Source organism: Staurois parvus, unplaced genomic scaffold (assembly GCF_062004578.1).
Source record: "Staurois parvus isolate SC_StPar_1 unplaced genomic scaffold, SC_StPar_1.0 ptg001151l, whole genome shotgun sequence".
Taxonomy (NCBI): Eukaryota; Metazoa; Chordata; class Amphibia; order Anura; family Ranidae; genus Staurois; species Staurois parvus.
This window is the reverse complement of record NW_028318947.1, coordinates 271833-290851: the sequence shown is the minus strand read 5'-3', so window position 1 is coordinate 290851 and position 19019 is coordinate 271833. Positions and strand designations below refer to the sequence as shown.

General features: G+C 42.4%; 1 protein-coding gene across 2 annotated transcripts in view; it reads right to left on the bottom strand.

Annotated features, from left to right (window-relative positions):
- Positions 1–5353: 5353 nt before the first annotated feature.
- The window catches only part of CCDC30 (coiled-coil domain containing 30), a 94469-nt gene continuing 80803 nt past the window's right edge, over positions 5354–19019 (bottom strand). For both annotated transcript variants that reach the window (XM_089659388.1, XM_089659389.1), the window contains 6 exons: positions 16386–16507; positions 14966–15107; positions 12133–12269; positions 10272–10386; positions 8024–8094; positions 5354–5787 (listed from right to left, as the gene is read on the bottom strand). In XM_089659388.1, the coding sequence (XP_089515514.1) occupies positions 5580–5787; positions 8024–8094; positions 10272–10386; positions 12133–12269; positions 14966–15107; positions 16386–16507 (795 nt within the window). In that variant the 3' untranslated portion in view covers positions 5354–5579. The remainder of the gene's footprint in view (positions 5788–8023; positions 8095–10271; positions 10387–12132; positions 12270–14965; positions 15108–16385; positions 16508–19019) is intronic.

Sequence of the window (19019 nt, the reverse complement as noted above, 5' to 3'; positions counted from 1 at the left end):
TCTTACATTGGTAGTCAGTGCTGAAGTGCCTTCTTACATTAGTGGTCAATGGGAGAAGAGCCCACTTATATTGTTGGCCAGTAGTGAAGGACCCCCATACATTGGTGGTCAGTGGTAAAGGGCATGCTTACATTGGCTCTCAGCCGTGAAGGGTGCACTTACATTGGTGGTTGGTGGTGAAGGGCCCCCTTAAATTGGTGGTCGGCGGTGAAGGGCCTCCTTAAATTGGTGGTCAGTGGTGAAGGGCCACCTTACATTGACAGCCAGTGGTGAAGTGCCTTCTTACATTAGTGGTCAGTGGGAGGAGGGCCCACTTATATTGTTGGCCGGTAGTGAAAGGCCCCCATACATTGGTGGTCAGTGGGAGAAGGGCCCCCTTATATTGTTGGCCGTTAGTGAAAGGCCTCCATACATTGGTGGTCAGTGGGAGAAGGGCCCCCTTAAATTGGTGGTCAGTGATGAAGAGCCCCCTTACATTGGTGGTCGGTGGTGAAGGGCCCCCTTAAATTGGTGGTCAGTGGTGAAGGGCCCCCTTACATTGACAGCCAGTGGTGAAGGGCCTTCTTCCATTAGTGGTCAGTGGGAGGAGGGCCCACTTATATTGTTGGCCGGTAGTGAAGGCCTTCATACATTGGTGGTCAGTGGGAGAAGGGCCCCCTTATATTGTTGGTCAGTGGCGAAGGACACTCCTAAGGATAGCCATACATTGTACAATTTTCTTGTACTATTTTCCTTAGTTTTACCAAAACCATCTAATATGAGGTCAAACCTAAACCCAATAGTGATATCGAAGAAGACGATGGGGTTGTTAGGGTTGGAAGCCGGCACCGCCATTTCTGTCACTGGCGGAGAGGAATGCAGACAAGCTGTAAATGTCACTTCCTGGGGAAAAAAAAATTGTATGCAGTCAGGCAGACCCTTATATTATTATTATTATACAGTATTTATATAGCGCCAAAGGGTATGCTCAGTGCTGTACAATAGCAAGGGGGACAGAACATGAGACAAGACAGTAACAATACAATATATCGAACAGCCATGCAGCGCTAACTAAGTATATTGATACATGCAAATGATCATACGGTGCACGTGACAACCGGTAAAGCGAACACCACTTAACACTAAGATAGATCATGAATGTTGCTGCCAGACTCATCCATTCATCCAGCCACTCAGTGTCCTCCACCCCTCTCTGCTAATCCCTCCACTGGCTTCCGATTGACCAATGAAAAAATTCTAAATCCTAACAAAAACATGGAAATTCATTTACAACTCTGCCCCAAGTTACATCATCAATCCTGTCTCAATATATCACCCGCATCATCCATTCCGCTCCCCCTAAGACCTCTTGCTCTCATGCTTCCTTGTCTCCTCCCATTCTCATCTCCAGAGCCTCTCCCATCCTCTGGAACTCTCTACCTAAATCTGTCCGGTTATCTCTTACTCTGCCCACTTTCAGACAATCCCAAAAAACTAATCTTTTCAGGGGAGCCTATCCCACCACCTAACAACTGAACATTTAATTCTCCCATCATCCCTCACATTTACTATCTTTTGTACCACTTACCCCTTCTTATTAGATTGTATGCTTCTATATTGAATTGTATTGTAACTGTACTGTTGCGCTGTAGAATAATAGGAATTTACACTCAATTTAGTTAAAGTTGTTCCTTTCTTGGATGTTTAACTTTTTTCATAAGGTAGAGTGGCCAAGCAGTCTAAGGCTCCATGCACACTGGGCTTAAACAAAACACCAGTTCCCTTGGCACAAAAAAAACACAACACTCATACAGAGCACTTTTGTACACATTTAGGTGCGTCTAGGAGTGTTTAGAGTTCTTTCTGCCAGAAAACTCCAATCAAAAATGCAAACCAGAAGGGTTTTTTTGCTGCCTCTAAACACTGAGCTTAAAATATGCCTCAAAATGTTCATGGACACACAGGATAACATTGAGCTGCTTCTACAAGCAAAACACAAAACTCCTAGAGAAGCAGCATTTTATAAGGCAGTGTGTATGGAGCCAAAGGCACTGGATAAAGGCTCCAGTCTCTCTGGAGGTATGGGTTCGAGTCCCACCACTGCCAATTCTTTAAATATTCATCCTGTAAGGCAGGGGTCTCCAAACTATGGCCCTCCAGGTGTTGAGGAACTGCAAGTCCCATGAGGCCTTGCAAGACTAACAGCCACTGGCAAAACTCCCAGAGGCATGATGGGACTTGTAGTACTTCAACAGCTGGAGGGCTGTAGTTTTGGAGACCCCTGCTGTAAGGAATGGAGGCTTTTACAGATAGACAAAATGGCTAAAAACAGGAATTTTGACTTCTCTGTAAAATCATTATTGTAAAGTACTGTATCTCCCAGAATACATTATCATTGGGTTAAATATAACTGACATTCCAGGTGAAAAATCCCAGGTATATAACCCCTCCCAGGCTAGCAGGCTCCTCATTTTTTTTTGTCAGTGCTATTAGGCGATGGACCTATTCGGGTCTTCCTCTCCATTCACCTGAAGGTGGCAGTTTATAACCCAACAGCAGGATTAGGAAGCTCTGTGTTCTGTGAGATACAATTTTATTTTAAGTACTTATATAGTGCCGTCAATTTAGGCAGTGCTTTACATATATATTGTACATTCACATCAGTCCCTAACCCTCAAGGGGAGCACAATCTAAGATCCCTAACATTTAGGTGCTTACCAACTTCCAGAGACCACAAGTTATTCCTATTTGCTATGTAAAGAGGCACAGACGTGTTCTGGTTTCCTCAGTGATCAGCCTCGGGTGTCATACAGACCTCATTAGTACTGACATATAAAGTACAGAGAAAAGAGTATAATGTATAGGCATTACAAATGGCACAGTGGTGTAGGATATGCAAGTAGAGAGCGTGAGAAGGTGCAGAGATATAGCAACACAGCATAAATGTGCTGCTAGTCGATCACAACCCTTAAGACTGAAGTTTTTTTGTTTTTTTAGGGGAAAGGGGGGGGGGGGGTAAACAGCACCATACATATAAGCTATATGTAAAAGTGTTTATCCCAATACTTCTTTGACTTCAGCCATAAATCCTCACTGGGCCTCCGGATAATGCCCCAAATCTCACCCATATGCTGCCATGACATGGCTGCTACTGTGTACAAGGCTCATGCTTGGCCCTCTCATATAAACCACCAACCTATATATAATACTACTGTGGGAATGCTATTTGCAGGACAGTAGAGAGGGTGTTTCCTCCTGTACAGACTGTCATGGATTCAAGACTGGCTAGTGCCAATACCTCCCTTTTGATTGTCCAACAAATAAAATTCAAAATGCAAACAACAACATACAAACCCAAGCTACATCATTAATCTTTTCTCAATATATCACCCAAACCGTCTTTTCCACCCCTCCCAAGACCTCCTGCTCTCTACCTCTCTCGTTACTTCCTCCAATGCTTATCTCCGGACTTCTTCAGAGCCTCTCCCATCCTCTGGAATTCTCTACCTCTGTCTGTGCTTAGGCTATTTCTACTCTGCCCACATTTAGGTGATCCCTGAAAACTCATGTCTTCAGGGAAGCCTATCCTGCCTCCACCCAACAACAAAAGTTCTTCCATCTACTCATCCCTCACAATTATTACCTTTTGTTTCACTAACCCCACCCTATTAGAGTATGGCCCCCCTACCCCTCTTATATTGTATTGTAACTGTAGTGTCTATTTTTACATTGTAAAGTGATGTGCAATATTTTATTGCTATATAAATCCTGTATAATAATAATAATAGTGCCTTACATGAATTTGGAAAAATAAAACTTGCAAAAGCCCAGGATCAAACCACGGACCTTTAGATTGTCAGTCTAGCACTGTCCCAACCAGGGGCAGACTGACAACTCATGGTGCCCCCGGGCAATAGGGGATCATGGGGCCCGTGTCCTTGCCCAAACTCAAAAAAGCCTATGAAAAAGGTACCAGGGGCATCTCATGGGGCCCCCTACTGACCCCGGGCCCTCGGGCAGTGCCCGAGTTTCCAAATGGTCAGTCCGCCCCTGCTCCCAACTGAGCTATTTTGGCTACTTATAGAAAGGTTTTCCAAATGATTTCACAAACGGTCATGTGTACAGGTATAAGATACTTGTGGAGGACTTTAACCATTGAACACCACTGGGGGTGCCAAATTAAAAACACAGTGCTGAAACCTGTTAACAAAACAGAAACTTTTAAATCTTCATTCTGATGCTCTTCCAAATGAACTATTTCAACTACTTTGATTCAACAGTTAATCAGTTTGGGTGAGGAAAGGGGAAAGGCAAGGATGTCACTGATGGGCTTTACTTCAGTGCACGCTCTGAGCCATGGAGGCAGAAGTGGCATAACAGCTACTAATTTATAGCAATGCCACCTGTACAGCCTATAGAAACGATTGTTCTAGAATTCTAGATTGTGAACAAGATTGTGTGCTGTACATCCTTAAAAAATGTTGGCTGAAAATAATCATGAAAACGTCGGGATGGGGGGGGGGGGGGGGGGTTAAGAACTACTACAGATGAAAATGCAAATTAAAAACTTTACCTTTACAATAAATCCATCACCTTTTCAATATTTCAGTCTTTAAAATGTGTCTTGTTTGGAAAATGCTTGATTTCTGGTCTACTTTGGCTTTTGCTATTCAACAATCCAATGTGAGAGCCTCATCAGCTAACAGAGGTGTTTACTTTACAAGGGCATTGAGTTCTGATCTGTCTGATCAAATGCAAACACTTGGGAACGGAGGGATTTCTCCGGAAAACACATCATTTGGGGTTAATAAAAAGGTAATTGCACTACAATATGTTTGTGCTTTGGGAGCAGGGTTTGTTTGGCCTCTTTTTTTAAAGTGGAACTAAACTCAATTTCTAGGATTTCTCAAATCAACAATAACTAATTTTTAATCTATATGCTGTTAGCATTAGTACATAGATAGGAAGAGATATTTTATTTACTGGTTTAAATTATTTTCTTTTCTTCAGTTTCTTCCTGGTTTCTGGCCTGGTCCAAAATGATGTCATACATTTGAGGAGTGTTCAGAGGCATTTTTTTTTTTCTTTCAACTGGGAGGAGGGTTTTCTTTTCAGCTAAACACACCCTCTGGCCTGCATGCCTGAGCTAAGGGCAGATGGATTCCAGGAATTTACTTCCTACAAGAATAATATGCCCCACTCAAGATAATAATGGTTAGAAATGCTAGCAGAGTGTTTTTCAAAGTGATCTCAACAAAAAAAAAAAACTACAAAAGATACAGTTGAGTTCTGCTTTAACCTGATAAGATATCATTAAAGCCATTCTAAAAACGGAACATGCATGAATTATAGCATGAAGGAAAATCTCAGGCAGTCTTATTAAAATCTTTTATAAACTAACAAAAATACAAACATTAGCAGTCATATATTATGTTTACATGGTGGAGTCATTTGCGACTTCCCAACCTCAATGTGCAATTAGCAGCATGAACTGAACACTTTTAAAAGGGAAGGCACCTAAGTCAGTCCAGAAAGAGCTACGTAGTGGTCATTCCTACTATCACCAGTCAGTTCTTCTTAGTAGAACATTACAAGTAGTTTTATACATTGTCAATGGTTGGCTCTGGTGCTCCACGGTCCTCTGAGGCTGCAATGGGGACCTTGGGAGAAGGAACATTAAGATATCCAACTTCCGATGTATCAGAGCGGGATACTGGGAGTGGAAAAGTGCTTTCTGGAGATTGTTCCACATTTCCATCTTCAGTAACTTTAATCACAGGAGAGCTCTGGCGTGCCAGTTCTGAAAAGCTGGAAAGAAACAATGAAAAGAGTTAGGCTTTGATGATTAGATTATCACATGCATCAACACAGGGAGTCTTGCAACTTATTTATGACAGGTATTTATATAGCACTAACAATTTACGCAGCGCTTTACATAAATATTGTACATTCACAGCAATCCATGCCTTCAAGGAGCTTACAATCTAAGGCCCCTCCCTCACAAGCATACTAGGGCCATTTCAGACAGGAGACAATTATCCTACTATCTTTAGAGTGTGGGAGGAAACCGGAGTAACTGGAAAAAACTCACGCAGGTACAAGGAGAACATGCAAAACTACATGTAGGTAGCATCATGGTTGGCATTCAAACCAAGAACCTTGGTGCTGCGAGGCAGAAGTGCTAGCCACTGTGCTGCCTTCTTGAGTAAAGCAGTTTGTGTAGTAGCAGACGGCTTCTAAAAAACAATATGTATAAAAGGTATGTTCAGGGAAAAACTTTAAAATATTACCAATAATGATGTCTAAAGTCCCTTTAACACCGACGGTCCGATCGGTTCTGCCTGTCAATTTTTCAGGTGGACTTGATCGGATAGTCCATAGACCTCTATGGACCGGCAGGTGTCAGCAGCCAAGTGTCAGCTGACACCCGCAGGAATCTGATCTGATCCTATAAGCCAAAAACAGACTGGGGATTCGTTCCCTATCTGTCTGGCAGAATGAGTCAGATGACAGTCGGGTGTAAATGGGCAGGCGGTCGGTTTCCATCCAACCGCCACATAGCAAAAAGCAGGCTGTGTCCGCTCTGCAGCAGCGGAGTGGACAAAGACCTGTCATCAGCTTGCTCAGCAGGGATCAGTAGAGAGATCCCCTGCTGAGCAAACGGATCTACTGTCTGAAAGGGGCCTTGTAGCAAACTAGCTCATCAGAGTTGGACGCGGAGCTCCCCTTTTCCTTTTCTTTTAGTGGAAGCATTCCTCAGCCCTCATTCCCTACCCCCCTCCCTTCCTGAGAGGCAAATGTTATCTCCTGACAGATGGTGGGGGGTCAACACAGGCTAGGCATTCCTAGTTTGGTACCAGCCGTTTGTGTAAGTGTAACCTTTTTCACCCATCATAAAACAGATAATGGCTTCTCTCCCAGACTTAAAAGCGAATTGAACATTCCTCAGGTCAACTGTATGTTTCATGTCATGGATTATGAAGCTGTTAGTTTTAACTGAGAGTCCACTGACATCCTGGCCAACATATTGTATTGGGCAGACGCAGAGCCACCCCCCCTTGCTGGGGGGATTTTAAAAAGAGACAGGATAGCAAGTCTGAGAGTTAGAGTTTTTACACACAGATCTCCCAGCTAACATCGAAGGAGGAGATAAAGAATCATCCTGCTCTGCAACTTGTATCTGCAAACCCAGGCTAAGGGCAAGTAACTTAACCCTGTAATCTTCTTCCTATTATCTCTGCTGTGTCTTTATATACATATATATATATATATTTTTGTGATATCTCTTTGTACTCTTATTACTCTTTTAGTAATAAATCTTTCTTTCTGAAAGTGTTAAACTGTTTTTAAGCGCTTACCTGCAATTCACGAATTCCTGCCTTTTGAAGAGACGCTACTATGTTTGTTTACTCCCTGCCCAATTGACCATATTGGACAGGTGACTTTTCAATCATTATAGTGTGTATTTCTGACAGAGTCCGTCTTCTCTGTACATTTCAAGACGGTGGTGGCAGTAGAAGGGCTAGTTGCGTAATTAACCCGACCCAGTAACAAGCGCATTCAGGCTGCAGGCACCGATTGTAGCCCATTAGCTGGACAATCGCTGTGCAGGGTGCAGCTGGGTGGGGCCTTGTTACGCACGTCACACTGCGGTTTTAGATCGGCCGGTCCTTTGGTCACGAGTTTGGTAAGAAGGTCTGGGGTCTGACACCGTGGGTGTGACGTATTACTGTTAGTCGCGGTCGTGCGATTGTAGCATGTTGGTGGCGGCGACCGAGCGATCGTGACAGGCCTAAAGCAGCAAAAAGGTATTTTCTCAGGCAAAGTCTTTGTTACCACAGTGCATCTCTGTATGAAAACAGTGCATAGCCTAGAAGAGGCAAATGCACAATCTTACATGTTTGGCTTTATGCTGAGCAGCATCTTCATACACCCATGCTGCTCACCCACGTTTGCTGAATTCCTTACAGCAATTCATGAAAAGAACGGCACAGGACAATGCTGGAGATACTACAGCATGTTATTTTAGGAGAAGGTTTCTTACCTTTCATTTGGCAGATTTATCATTTCATCTGTTCTCAATAGCCACTCAGATGGAATCATCATTGCAATATCCTAAGTAAAAAAAAATGGAAGAAATTTTATCTTGCAGAGCAAATATTCAAACTTTTGTCAGTACAAGGCAGTGGATGTCCGTGGGTTGACCCTTCTCCAGGGACAGAGGTGGTACCTTTCCAAACAGTCATACTTGTTCTCCCGCCTCGCCTCCTCAGTGACTTTATTCTGGTCTCTCCCACACTGGATTGGGAAATCCCCCCTATGATTTCCAATCAGGTTCTTATGCAGGCCATAGATGGGTCAAATTCCAAATGAATTTTCTTTAGAAAATCAGAAGTTTTTTGCGTTTTATAATCCGATGGTGCCACCATTGATTTTGAAATTAAACCAACTAAGCCTTTCATTTCATCACCTGTTGCCACAGAAAAGAATTTTCATGGCCAAGAATTTTCTTTTCTTTCCAAGTCAGAGCTCACGCTTGTTTCTTTTTCAATTGCATTTCTTGCACGATTCTCCCATCATTGATTAGAAATTTGTTAGTTTTTAAAAAATTTTCAACATGCCCGATTACTCAAATTCGATGGTCGCTTGAAAATTTGCTGTTTCTGTAGCCCACTAATGGTGGGAAATTCGTAGAAAAGATTTTCGAACGAAAATTCTTTCGGAATTCGACCCATGCATGGCCGGCTTTAATCTCTCTACTAAAGTGGATTGTACAGTATCTGTCCTCCAGCATGGTGCTAAACTGAGGCCCCCCCCCCGGCGCAGTCCCGTGACTGGGCATGTGGCACATGTGCACAGTATCCCTGGAATCGGATTGGCGATGACTATGCACTACTTCATAAGTGATGATTATTGCAAATTTGAGCTTATGTACATAGATATACGTTTCAAGGTGAATGCACCTGATAGTAGGCTGCATGTGACTTTATATACAAGCTCTTATGAAGCTGCCTGACTTGTAAGATCAACTCATGGACACTGAAGCACACACTAAAACCTCTCACTGTGCAAGGATGGCAGGTTTTTAGTAGCCTGTAAATACTGTTGGCAGAGGAAAACATACCATTTGTGCAGCCTAAGAAATTGTATGAGGGCCCTCTGGGATTTAGGGGCCCATTCATGAGAGGTGTAAAGAGCACATATGATATAATACTGAAATTTTTCTAAAGTAGATTTATAAAACTATTTCTTAAAATACATATTAAAGCTGAATTCCAGGTATGAATATATTTGCATAGTCACAATTGTCCAGCAAGGACCAAATGTTAAGTACGCATAGGCCATATTTAGCTGATCCATGCTAATGCAGTGATCCTTGCTATCGTCCGGATTTCCTGCCGAGAGCCTGCCCTGCTACATAGCGAACACAGGGGCTCACGTGATCAGCACAGGCGCCGTTCAGAGAACACCTTGTATTTTTCTCAATTAATACAAGGCATTCTCTGACTGGACAGAGTGGAGATCAACATGTCACCACTCTACCTCATCCAATCAGAGAAAGCTTTGCACTCACTTTAGAAAATGCAAGGCACTCTTAGAATAGTGCCCGTGCAAGCAAGCAACCCTGTGTTTAGCAGGGCAATCACTCAGCATGGGACCTGAAAGATAGTGAGATTCACTATAGTTGTGGCAACTTCTACAGTGTTTCTTTGCCTCCACAAGGTTCATTGACAATGTTATAGGAGCAACATACCGATTGTCAGCACTGCGTTGCCTTATTAGTTTGACATTTTCAAAATGTCATGGTTGGGTCAGGCTCTTGAGATCAAAACATAACTATTTTTTTTTTTTCTCAAGTAAACTTAGGCTTCCTATACATTGATCATTTTATTTTTTGTTCAATCAGCAAGTTGAATGAAAAAACAATGATCTGATTCCCCCATCTACACATTTGATGTGGATGGGGAATCCTTCCTGCTAAGTCTTTGTATTCGGACATTGGGAAGTCTTCCTCACCATCAGAATTCAATGATCTGTTCGGGAAAAACTCGACAGGTTGTACCAAAGTCCATCGATAGATCTCCTCATGTACAACCAGTTGCCCATACATGGATCAAAATTCGTCCGGTCCCTGTTGAACTGGCTGGATTTCAATTAGTGTATGGCCAGCTTTACTTTTTAAAGGTAGGGCTACTTTAAGCTGATGACCAGTTATGCTACAATTTTCCAAAGTATATTATCTATTCTTCCAGTCATTGTACATGGCATCATGCTACAACTGTCATACTCACAGGTAGGTTGAGGGCTTGCAGTTTCTTTAATACTTGCTTTATTGAGCGCATCTGGTTATAAAGCTGAAGTACGCTTTCCCTCAGCTGCTGGTTTTCATGATCTAGAATCTGACTCCTAGGGTGACACAATTAGACAAACAATTTTAGGGCTGTTAAACCTAAAAGAGAAATACAGTAGCTTCACAAATCCACATATGAACTGTACAGAGCTCAAAGTAGAAGCCTGGGCTAAGCATCATCAAATGCAGCATCCATGTGTATGTCTACACGAATCTTGGTTTCCTCTGCAGTAATCTAGCATTAAAAAAACTCTGTTATATTGGCCACCTTTTATCTTTTGTTTGTTATTGTGATTTATATTATGTCTTCATTTTGAGTGTAATTGTAATTTAATAATTTCCTCTTTAGGATTAACAAATATTCTGAACCTGACCTTACCTTTGTTCAGGGATAAAGACCGGTCACTGCTGCTCTCTCTTCTTGTGCAGGGTGACTGGTTTTATCTCCGCTGTCTTCTGTAGTTTTCTGCAGGCAGTCTGTAGTGGGTGGGCTTGTTGGCCCAAAGTTCTGCACAGGATATGTACAGCACAGATATGACATCACTGCTACTTTTACAAAGTAACATCTGGATTTTCAAAGGTATTTGGTGCACACAAAGTGGATTTATAATCTTAGTGGCTTGGAAATGAAGTCTTTTATAGAGTTAACTATGCGCTGTGAATTACTCTGTAGTAACTTGCTTTAGGTCAATTCCTCACTCAAGTAGCACACCTTTATGTAACGGAAACCTGTTACAGGATTTTTATAAAACCAGTTTCATAGTGTTACAGAGACCGGTCACCTCTGAACAGATGTGTAGAATACACATGGCCAAGTGTGGTGTGTACTCAGGGGTAAAGTCCTCCCTCTTCAAACCTGTCTGCGCAGGCAATATAATCCTGCTGTATGTTATCCACATTTTCAGGGAGTCTATTCAAAACTGGTTTCTATGCTGTCTAGACTGTTCATACCACCATTACCAGGGACATAATGTACCTGGGAACCAGTATGTGACCAACTCTGCTGAAGACCATGTACAGTGTACCATGATTTTTACAACTCCAATGTTAAAGCCTAAGTGCAGAAGAAAAAAATTAAAAACAGAAAAATCAGTACAATTGACAACTTCTAGTCATTAGGATGTGTTCCTTTTGCGGATACTTCTTCTCTCAGTAATAATTGTCCTCTGTCCTGTCTCCATCCTCACCATCATAATCTCTTGGTGCTGTGGGGTTAAAAGGATTGTAAAGGTTCAGATTTTTCTTAAAATGGCAAACATGGTCTAATGACACTAATGGTCTATGCCCACCCTTTCTGCCCAGCTCTCCCATTCATAGAAACCATACTACAGCTTCTATAAATGAAACATGATCTATAAATAGGGGACAGGAGGATGGTTGAAAGGTCCACTTCCTCCATTCATAGATCGCATTTCATTCAAAAGAAACTGTAGTATGGTTTCTACAGGCAAAAGGGGGCGGGACGGAGGAGAACTACCTCTATCAAAAGAAGAATCAGCACAAGGGACACATCCTACTGACTGAAAGTTATGTCTCTTGTGTTGGTGTTTCTCTTTTTGAATTTGACTGCACTTAGGCTTTAAATAGACGAGATCAGTAACAATTATGGCATCGTGATATTCTCCTTTCCACATTTGCATCTACCTCCCTTTTTCAGATTGCTGGCATATTCTCTGTAAAGTTCAATACAATCATTCTGTGAACAGAAAGGCTCTTATCAGTACATGAAACCCATCCAGTGCTTCAACAATCTGGATTGTATTGCATCACATCGTGCACTAAGTTGATGGGCAATTACATACCTGTTCATTAATGAGCGCAACCTCCACTTGAGGTTGCTCACCGAAGCTTCGTGCTCAGTGATCTCCAGAAGCAGCCGTCTCTTCTCTTCATGTAAATGCTCATTCACTGTGGTGATGCTGTTTATCAGCTGCTGTTCCTAGCAGAGGAAAAACAACAGAAACTCAAACTTCTGATGGCTCCTTTGAGTTCCACAAATGGTAAGATAAAATCCATGATACAGATAGAATATAGCAGTAATGGTCAATATACTTGATGGGCCTCAAGTGCGGCCCCTGACATCACCAAAGGGCCACACATAATATTCAGTGAATGTAATGTTAGAAAAAATTATCAAATACATGGAATGGGGGATGGTCAGAGACTACAGACACGCTTCAAAACATGATTAGAGTCGGCAGGTATGCAACAAGAGATGGTCAGAGGCTGCGGACATGTTTCAAAAGATGATTAGGGACTGCAGGTATGCTACAGGAGCTGGTTAGTGACTGAAAACATGATACAGAAGTTGCTCTAAGCCGATGACACACAAATCTAAATTTTTACTCCTCACATCACCCCTTCAGTCTCCTCTCACATTACTAACCTACTAAGTGACATATCGGCATGGATGCCACTCCACTTTCTCAACCTCAATCTTTCTAAATCTGAGCTCATACTATTCCCCCCAGCCCGTGCCCCCTCCCCTGACTTCTCCATCAAGATCAATAACACAATCATCAGTCCCTCCCCTCATGCCAGGGTGCTAGGTATAATCCTAGACTCCCATCTATCCTTTCAGCCCCAAATCCAATCACTATCCAAATTTTGTAGACTTCACCTCCGTAACATGTCCAAGATACTCCCATTTTTACCCACCAAAACCACTAAGCAACTTATTCACTCCCTTGTTATCTCTCGCCTTGACTATTATAACTCCCTCCTCACTGGCCTACCTAATCGCAGGCTATCCCCTCTTCAGTCTATCATGAATGCTGCTGCCAGACTCATCCACCATACTAACCATTCCATATCTGTCATCCCTCTCTGCCAATCCCTCCACTGGCTTCCCATTGCCCAACAATTAAAATTCAAAACATTTGCAATAACATAAAACCATTTATAACTCTGCCCCAATTCCATCACCAATCTTGTCTCCAAATATCACCCAAACCATCCTCTCCACTCCTCCCATGACCTCCTGCTCTCTAGCTCCCTTGTCTCCTCCTCTCATGCTCATCTCCGGGACTTCTTTAGAGCCCCCCCCCCATCCTCTGGAACTCTCTACCCCAATCTATCCAACTATTGCCTACTCTGCCCACTTTTAGGTGGGCTCTAAAAACCTATGTCTTCAGGGAAGCCTATCCTGCCTTCAGCTAATAACGGAATCTTCTATTCCTCCTACCAGTCCATCCCCCACAGTTATTACCTTTTGTACCACCAGCCCCTCCCTATTAGATTGTAAGCTCCAAGGAGCAGGGCCCTCCTTACCCTCTTGTATTGAACTGTATTGTTGCTGTATTGTCTCCCGTTATATTGTAAAGTGCTGAGCAAACTGTTGGCGCTATATAAATCCTGTATAATAATAATAATAAAGTTTGAGACTGACATGCTGTGCTTCAGGAGACAGGTATAGACTGGAGACATGTAACATTAGGCTGCAAGAGATCACGGCTATTACAGCCCCTGTACAAATCAATTCTATTACATTTGTGCTACCTACAGCCCTCTTAAAAATTATTGGTGCCACATTTGATATTTGATACATTATAAAAGAAAAAAAAGTTAAAGTGCAGTGAAAAAAAACAAAGCAAACATTTACCTTCTAGAAGCCAGTCTAAAAAATATTTTATTGGCTAGCGTAAGCACTGAAATACAGGCTACTTTCGTCAATGGCCTCAAGGGCCACACAATAAGTGCTGAGGGGTTGCATGTGGCCCCTGGCCCGCTAGTTGGGCATGAGTGGTATACAGCACCTGATTTCTCTGCAGTTGGCATTTCAGAGCTCACTGACAGCTGAAGTACATTAGAGTTCTAGCAGAGCAGCAGTGGGTTCACATATGTACGGGGCTGGTTTGCAGCGCAATTTCTAGCCCTGTCCAGTGCAACTTCATTCAGCGATTCAGGTGCAAATTGTTAAAGTTTATGACACTGGAATTCACACATGAACCAGGCTGAAAATCGTACCGGACACTTTTTAAAATTGCACTGCGACTGGCTTGCACATATGTGAACCAACTCCATAGAAAAGGTTTTTGGTCCACATGTCATGAAAATCGGATGAGGTTCAAAACGCATCCAATTCGCATATATTTGAACCAGGTCTTAGATTCAATTTCTATATAAAGCAAGTTTTGCATAGAGTACGGGTTACTTAGCACCCCAGTCAGTTTATGTTTTGTAGACAATGGCCCGTAAGTACGATTTTTCCTCACATTCCGTCCTAAAATCCTCTAACAGGTATAGAAATATGAAATTGGCTTTTTATTGAGGCCTGTGTTCCCACTGGGGATTTTCTCACAGTGAATATGTTGCCACCAGGACAGGACATGAATGGAAATCTCCAGATGGGACACATACGGGTGGATTTACTGGAGGTAGTCCACAGACAGCACATATTAGTGGAATAAACCCCTCTCCTCCCTGAATATAGGCAAGTGGGTTTGTTAACCAGTCAGAAGAGATACAGCTGCACATTAAAGCACATTCAGGTAAGCATGTTGGTTTTGGGTGCTTTAGTACAATTTTTTTTTTTACTTCCCATTATCATAGCCATTTGCCCCATTATCAGTCATTATCAAAGGTGTTTGCACCACATGGTAATGTCATAACTGATGTGCCTGGAGTTCAGCCTACCTTCTCTGTTTGGCTCTTGGACACACTGAGCTCCATTTCCAGCTGTTTAATGTGCTGGTCCTTCTGGTTCAGCTCGTTTAGATACATTTCCTTGGCTCGGCTGAGTTTGGATTTGTGGCGTAGTTGCATTTCATTGTATTTCCTGGTTAGACAGAAATAATGGAGTATTGTAAATATAATGTTTTAATTAGTTATGAACTTAGCATGGACACATTTTAAAGCATTAAGGCAGCACCCCAACACATGAGATCTAGCTACTATAATAGGCTTTTACATGAATATGCTATTGTAACTCCCCAACTGGCAGATGGGCAGATGTATGACCTACCTTTCCTTCAACAGAAGCTATGCTCTTACATGTGATCAGTAAAAAATATCTTGATGGTGCAGTGTTTTGCACCAACTGAGACGTCAAAGTAAAGCCTAGTACACACGGGCTGAATGTTGGCTGGTTCAATAGAAACTGTCCGACATTCGGCCCAAGTACAGCAACTGGGCCGGCTTCTGTTGAAAGTGGCAAGACCGAAAAAGGTCTGCCAATCGGATCCCGATCAGCACTCTCAGCCAATGGCTGAAAGCGCTGACCGGAGGCTTCTGGTGAGCAGTGCCGTCCCCTCCCCGTCAGTACACATTAGCACAGTGGGGGGAGATCGCTGTACTACTATCAGATAGTTAGTACAGTGGCTCCTCCTGAGCGATCAGGTTTTTTTTTTTCGTTCAGCCCACTGGGTTGAGCGAAAAAAAAAAAAATAGTAGCATGTACTAGGCTTAAAAGGGTGAAGCCAGCATGGCATAGGATAGCATTTTCTAACAACTCAGTACATTTAAGTAATATTTTCAGAAATGTAGCTGAAAAGGGACCACAGGAGTCCAGGGAGAATGACAGGTTATATGCCAGCTCATAAAATGTCTCTATGTGGAGAGAGCAGACATTTTCATACATCTGCCCCAATATGGTGGCTGCATTGGTTTTCTTTTTTTTCCAGACTTTTTCCCTTGTTTTGACCTGGTGATCCTGACAGTAGCATACTTCTGTTCTAGGGTGACAATGCTTACTCACATCACTGTATCTATGGGGGAACAGCAATGGCACCCCAGCACAGGACTCCTCATCTCCATAACATAGGGGTAAGTGTTCGGTAGTCTACGGATATGAACTGGACAGAGTTGATAATATTGCTTGAGATAACACTACAGAGTGCACAGGACAGCATTAGATTTCTGGCAGGATCAACAGGTATTTTTTTTAACCTTTATCAAAGTGGTATAACAAAATGTTTTCAAATGGTATACTTAACAGACCAAATAAGAAAAGTTCATAATGTGGGTTTATAGACAGTTAAAAAATGTGGTGTGGCAGAGGGTGTTATATCTCCATAGCTGAAATCTGTACTAGGTATTTCCCTAGCAGCCACCTTACCTGATGGATTCATCCAGCCGTTTCAGGAGAATATCATATTCCTTCAGTAATTGCTCTTTCTCTAGCTGCATATCCTGCAGTTTCTCCAGAAGCTTCTGATTGGCGCTCTCACAACTTGTGCGCTGTAACACAATCCAAGCTGTTTTTATGAGTTGCATTTCCATAAGAGAAAAGGTAGCCACATATTATATTACATTCTTACGACCCCCATACAGCATTGTATTGCTAATACCTCTGAACACAGGCTTGAAGGACCTCAATCAAAAATATTATAATCTGATAACTGCAAAAGAGTAAAGTATCCCTTTTGTAAACAATACTGTTAAAACAATCAATTCCCTGAAGTAAGCTAAGAAACCAACACTTGGAAGTGTCAATCTCATGGGTCTCCAGAAGCTCTCAATGGTCACCTCCTTGACTTCACATCACTGCAGAAGAGAGTGGTGATGTTACGTCGGAGGGAGGACTCACTAGAAGATGATGTGGGGAACCCAGGAGATTAACACTCCTGGAAATGTTGGCTTCTTAGCAGACTACAGGGCATGAGAGTCCATGATGGAAGCAGTATACAGCAGTGTAGACCCTGGGAAAGGTTAGGATCCATTGCCTTCTCTTACTAACAGAAGTTTTAATATTTATTTTCAATGTGGTCACTTCAAAATATGTTACAATAGTTTTTTAGTATTTCCTTTTATTAATATTTTACATATTATTTATATTTGTCTCCACTTTTACATGCAGACCAAGCTGTCCAAAATAAGCAACAGTGAGAGGGTTTATTTTTTTGGAATTATAAAGAGCCTTTTGACTGCTCTCAGAACTCCCTGCACCCTGGGGTGCAACTATGAACCATGGGGTCCCATAGCATAACTTTGGTGTGGCGCCATGGGTACCTCTCTCTGTAGCAGCTTGCAGTGTCAACTGTGACAATACCTGTCATTGATCTCCACATAAAATATACCAAAATCAAGGACAGCAGTTGAGCTGTCAGAACCATCAGACTTTTAGGGACGAGTACTATGGATAAAAGGCATAGCTTTAGTAGCAATAATAACAATGACAACAACACTGATATTATATTATGACAAAATCAATAATGTTCTTGCACACAAGTACTCTATATTCCTAAAGTGGTTGTAAACCTCAGACATGAAATATGAGCAAAGCATGTCCCTCTATAGTAAGCACTTGTCTCAATCCAGAGCACAAAGTGTCATTTCTGTCTCCTGCTTTGTTCCTCTGTTATCAACATGAGTCACTTCTGACAGGTTTTCCTGAGACCAGAGATAAAAAGGTGATAGGGGAGGGAGCTCCAGCACAGAGCCTGTAATTGACAGCTTCAGCTCTATCCTGTGTGCAAGGGAGTATGTCCCTTCCCTCCAATCAGCTCTGCAGAATGTAACTTCAACTTCCCACCCCCTGAATTCTGAAAGCTCACAAATGCTGTAAAAATTCTTGACTTTGAATTGATATAGAGGAGTGAATACTACAGATAAACAGGTACAACATATGTAGGAGGATTCCTTCACTGGGTATATGTAAAAGTTTACAACCAATTTAATACAAACTTCATTGTAGAACCAAACCCCTCAGCTGTCCTATAAGGTTTCAGTAGAGGAAGAACTCTAGGATTTTTGTACTGCTTTAGGAATAGAGGTTTAATGTCAGTCTGCAGCAGAAGTGCAGTGGGAAATAAATCTACATTACTAGGACAGATAAGCAAATGCTTCCTACTGCACAGAGGGATCTGTGGATAGCAGCTTTTCTATACTAGAAACTTCACAGTATTGTTTTCTCTTCTTAACAGCCTCCCTAATGGGGCCCACCTCCTACCTCAGGCCTCATAACAGCAGTGTGGGCTGCTATTGCTTATGTTATGCCACTGCCTGCACCCCATTCCCTCTACAATTCTTTTGTTGACTTTAGCCCCAAATGTCTACAAGTGGACTGAATCAGGAAATAACAGTGAAAAAGCTATTACAGTTTGTCACTTTTTGGGTTTGGTGCCCCCTCTCATCCTGCCACCCAAGGCACTGGCCCACAGGTGTCATTGTGGTAATATAGTCCTACTTTTACCAAAAGCTCATACCCGTAAGATTTTGCTTATAGGTAAGCCACTTCCAAAAGGATTCAAGTAGCAAGAATGATTAAAATAAAAACTCTTGGGAGACGGGCTTTAGGAGAAGTAAGGATAGGTTGGGAATTCAAACAACTTTTATCTAAGCTGATTAGGGCAGAAAGGGACAAATATCACATTAAAGGAGGATTCCTTGATGTAATAGCTTTCAGTGGGTGAGTTTGGTCTTTCTATTTCCCCAGTGTCCTAGAGCAGAGTCTCTAAACTTTCTAAAGAAAGGGCCAGTTTACTTTCCTTCAGACTTTAGGAGTTCTAGACTGTGGCCTCTGGGAGAAGAAAAGATCCTGACATCAGTGGGAAAATCCAATGCCCCATCTCTGGTGCCAGTGGGAGGAATAGTACCCTATCTCTGGTGCCAGTTGGAGGAATAGTACCCTATCTCTGGTGCCAGTGGGAGGAATAGTACCCCATCTCTGGGGTCAGTAGGAGCAATAGTGCCCTATCTTTGGTATCAGTGTGAGGAATAGTGCCCTATAGTTGAAGCCAGTGGGAGGAAA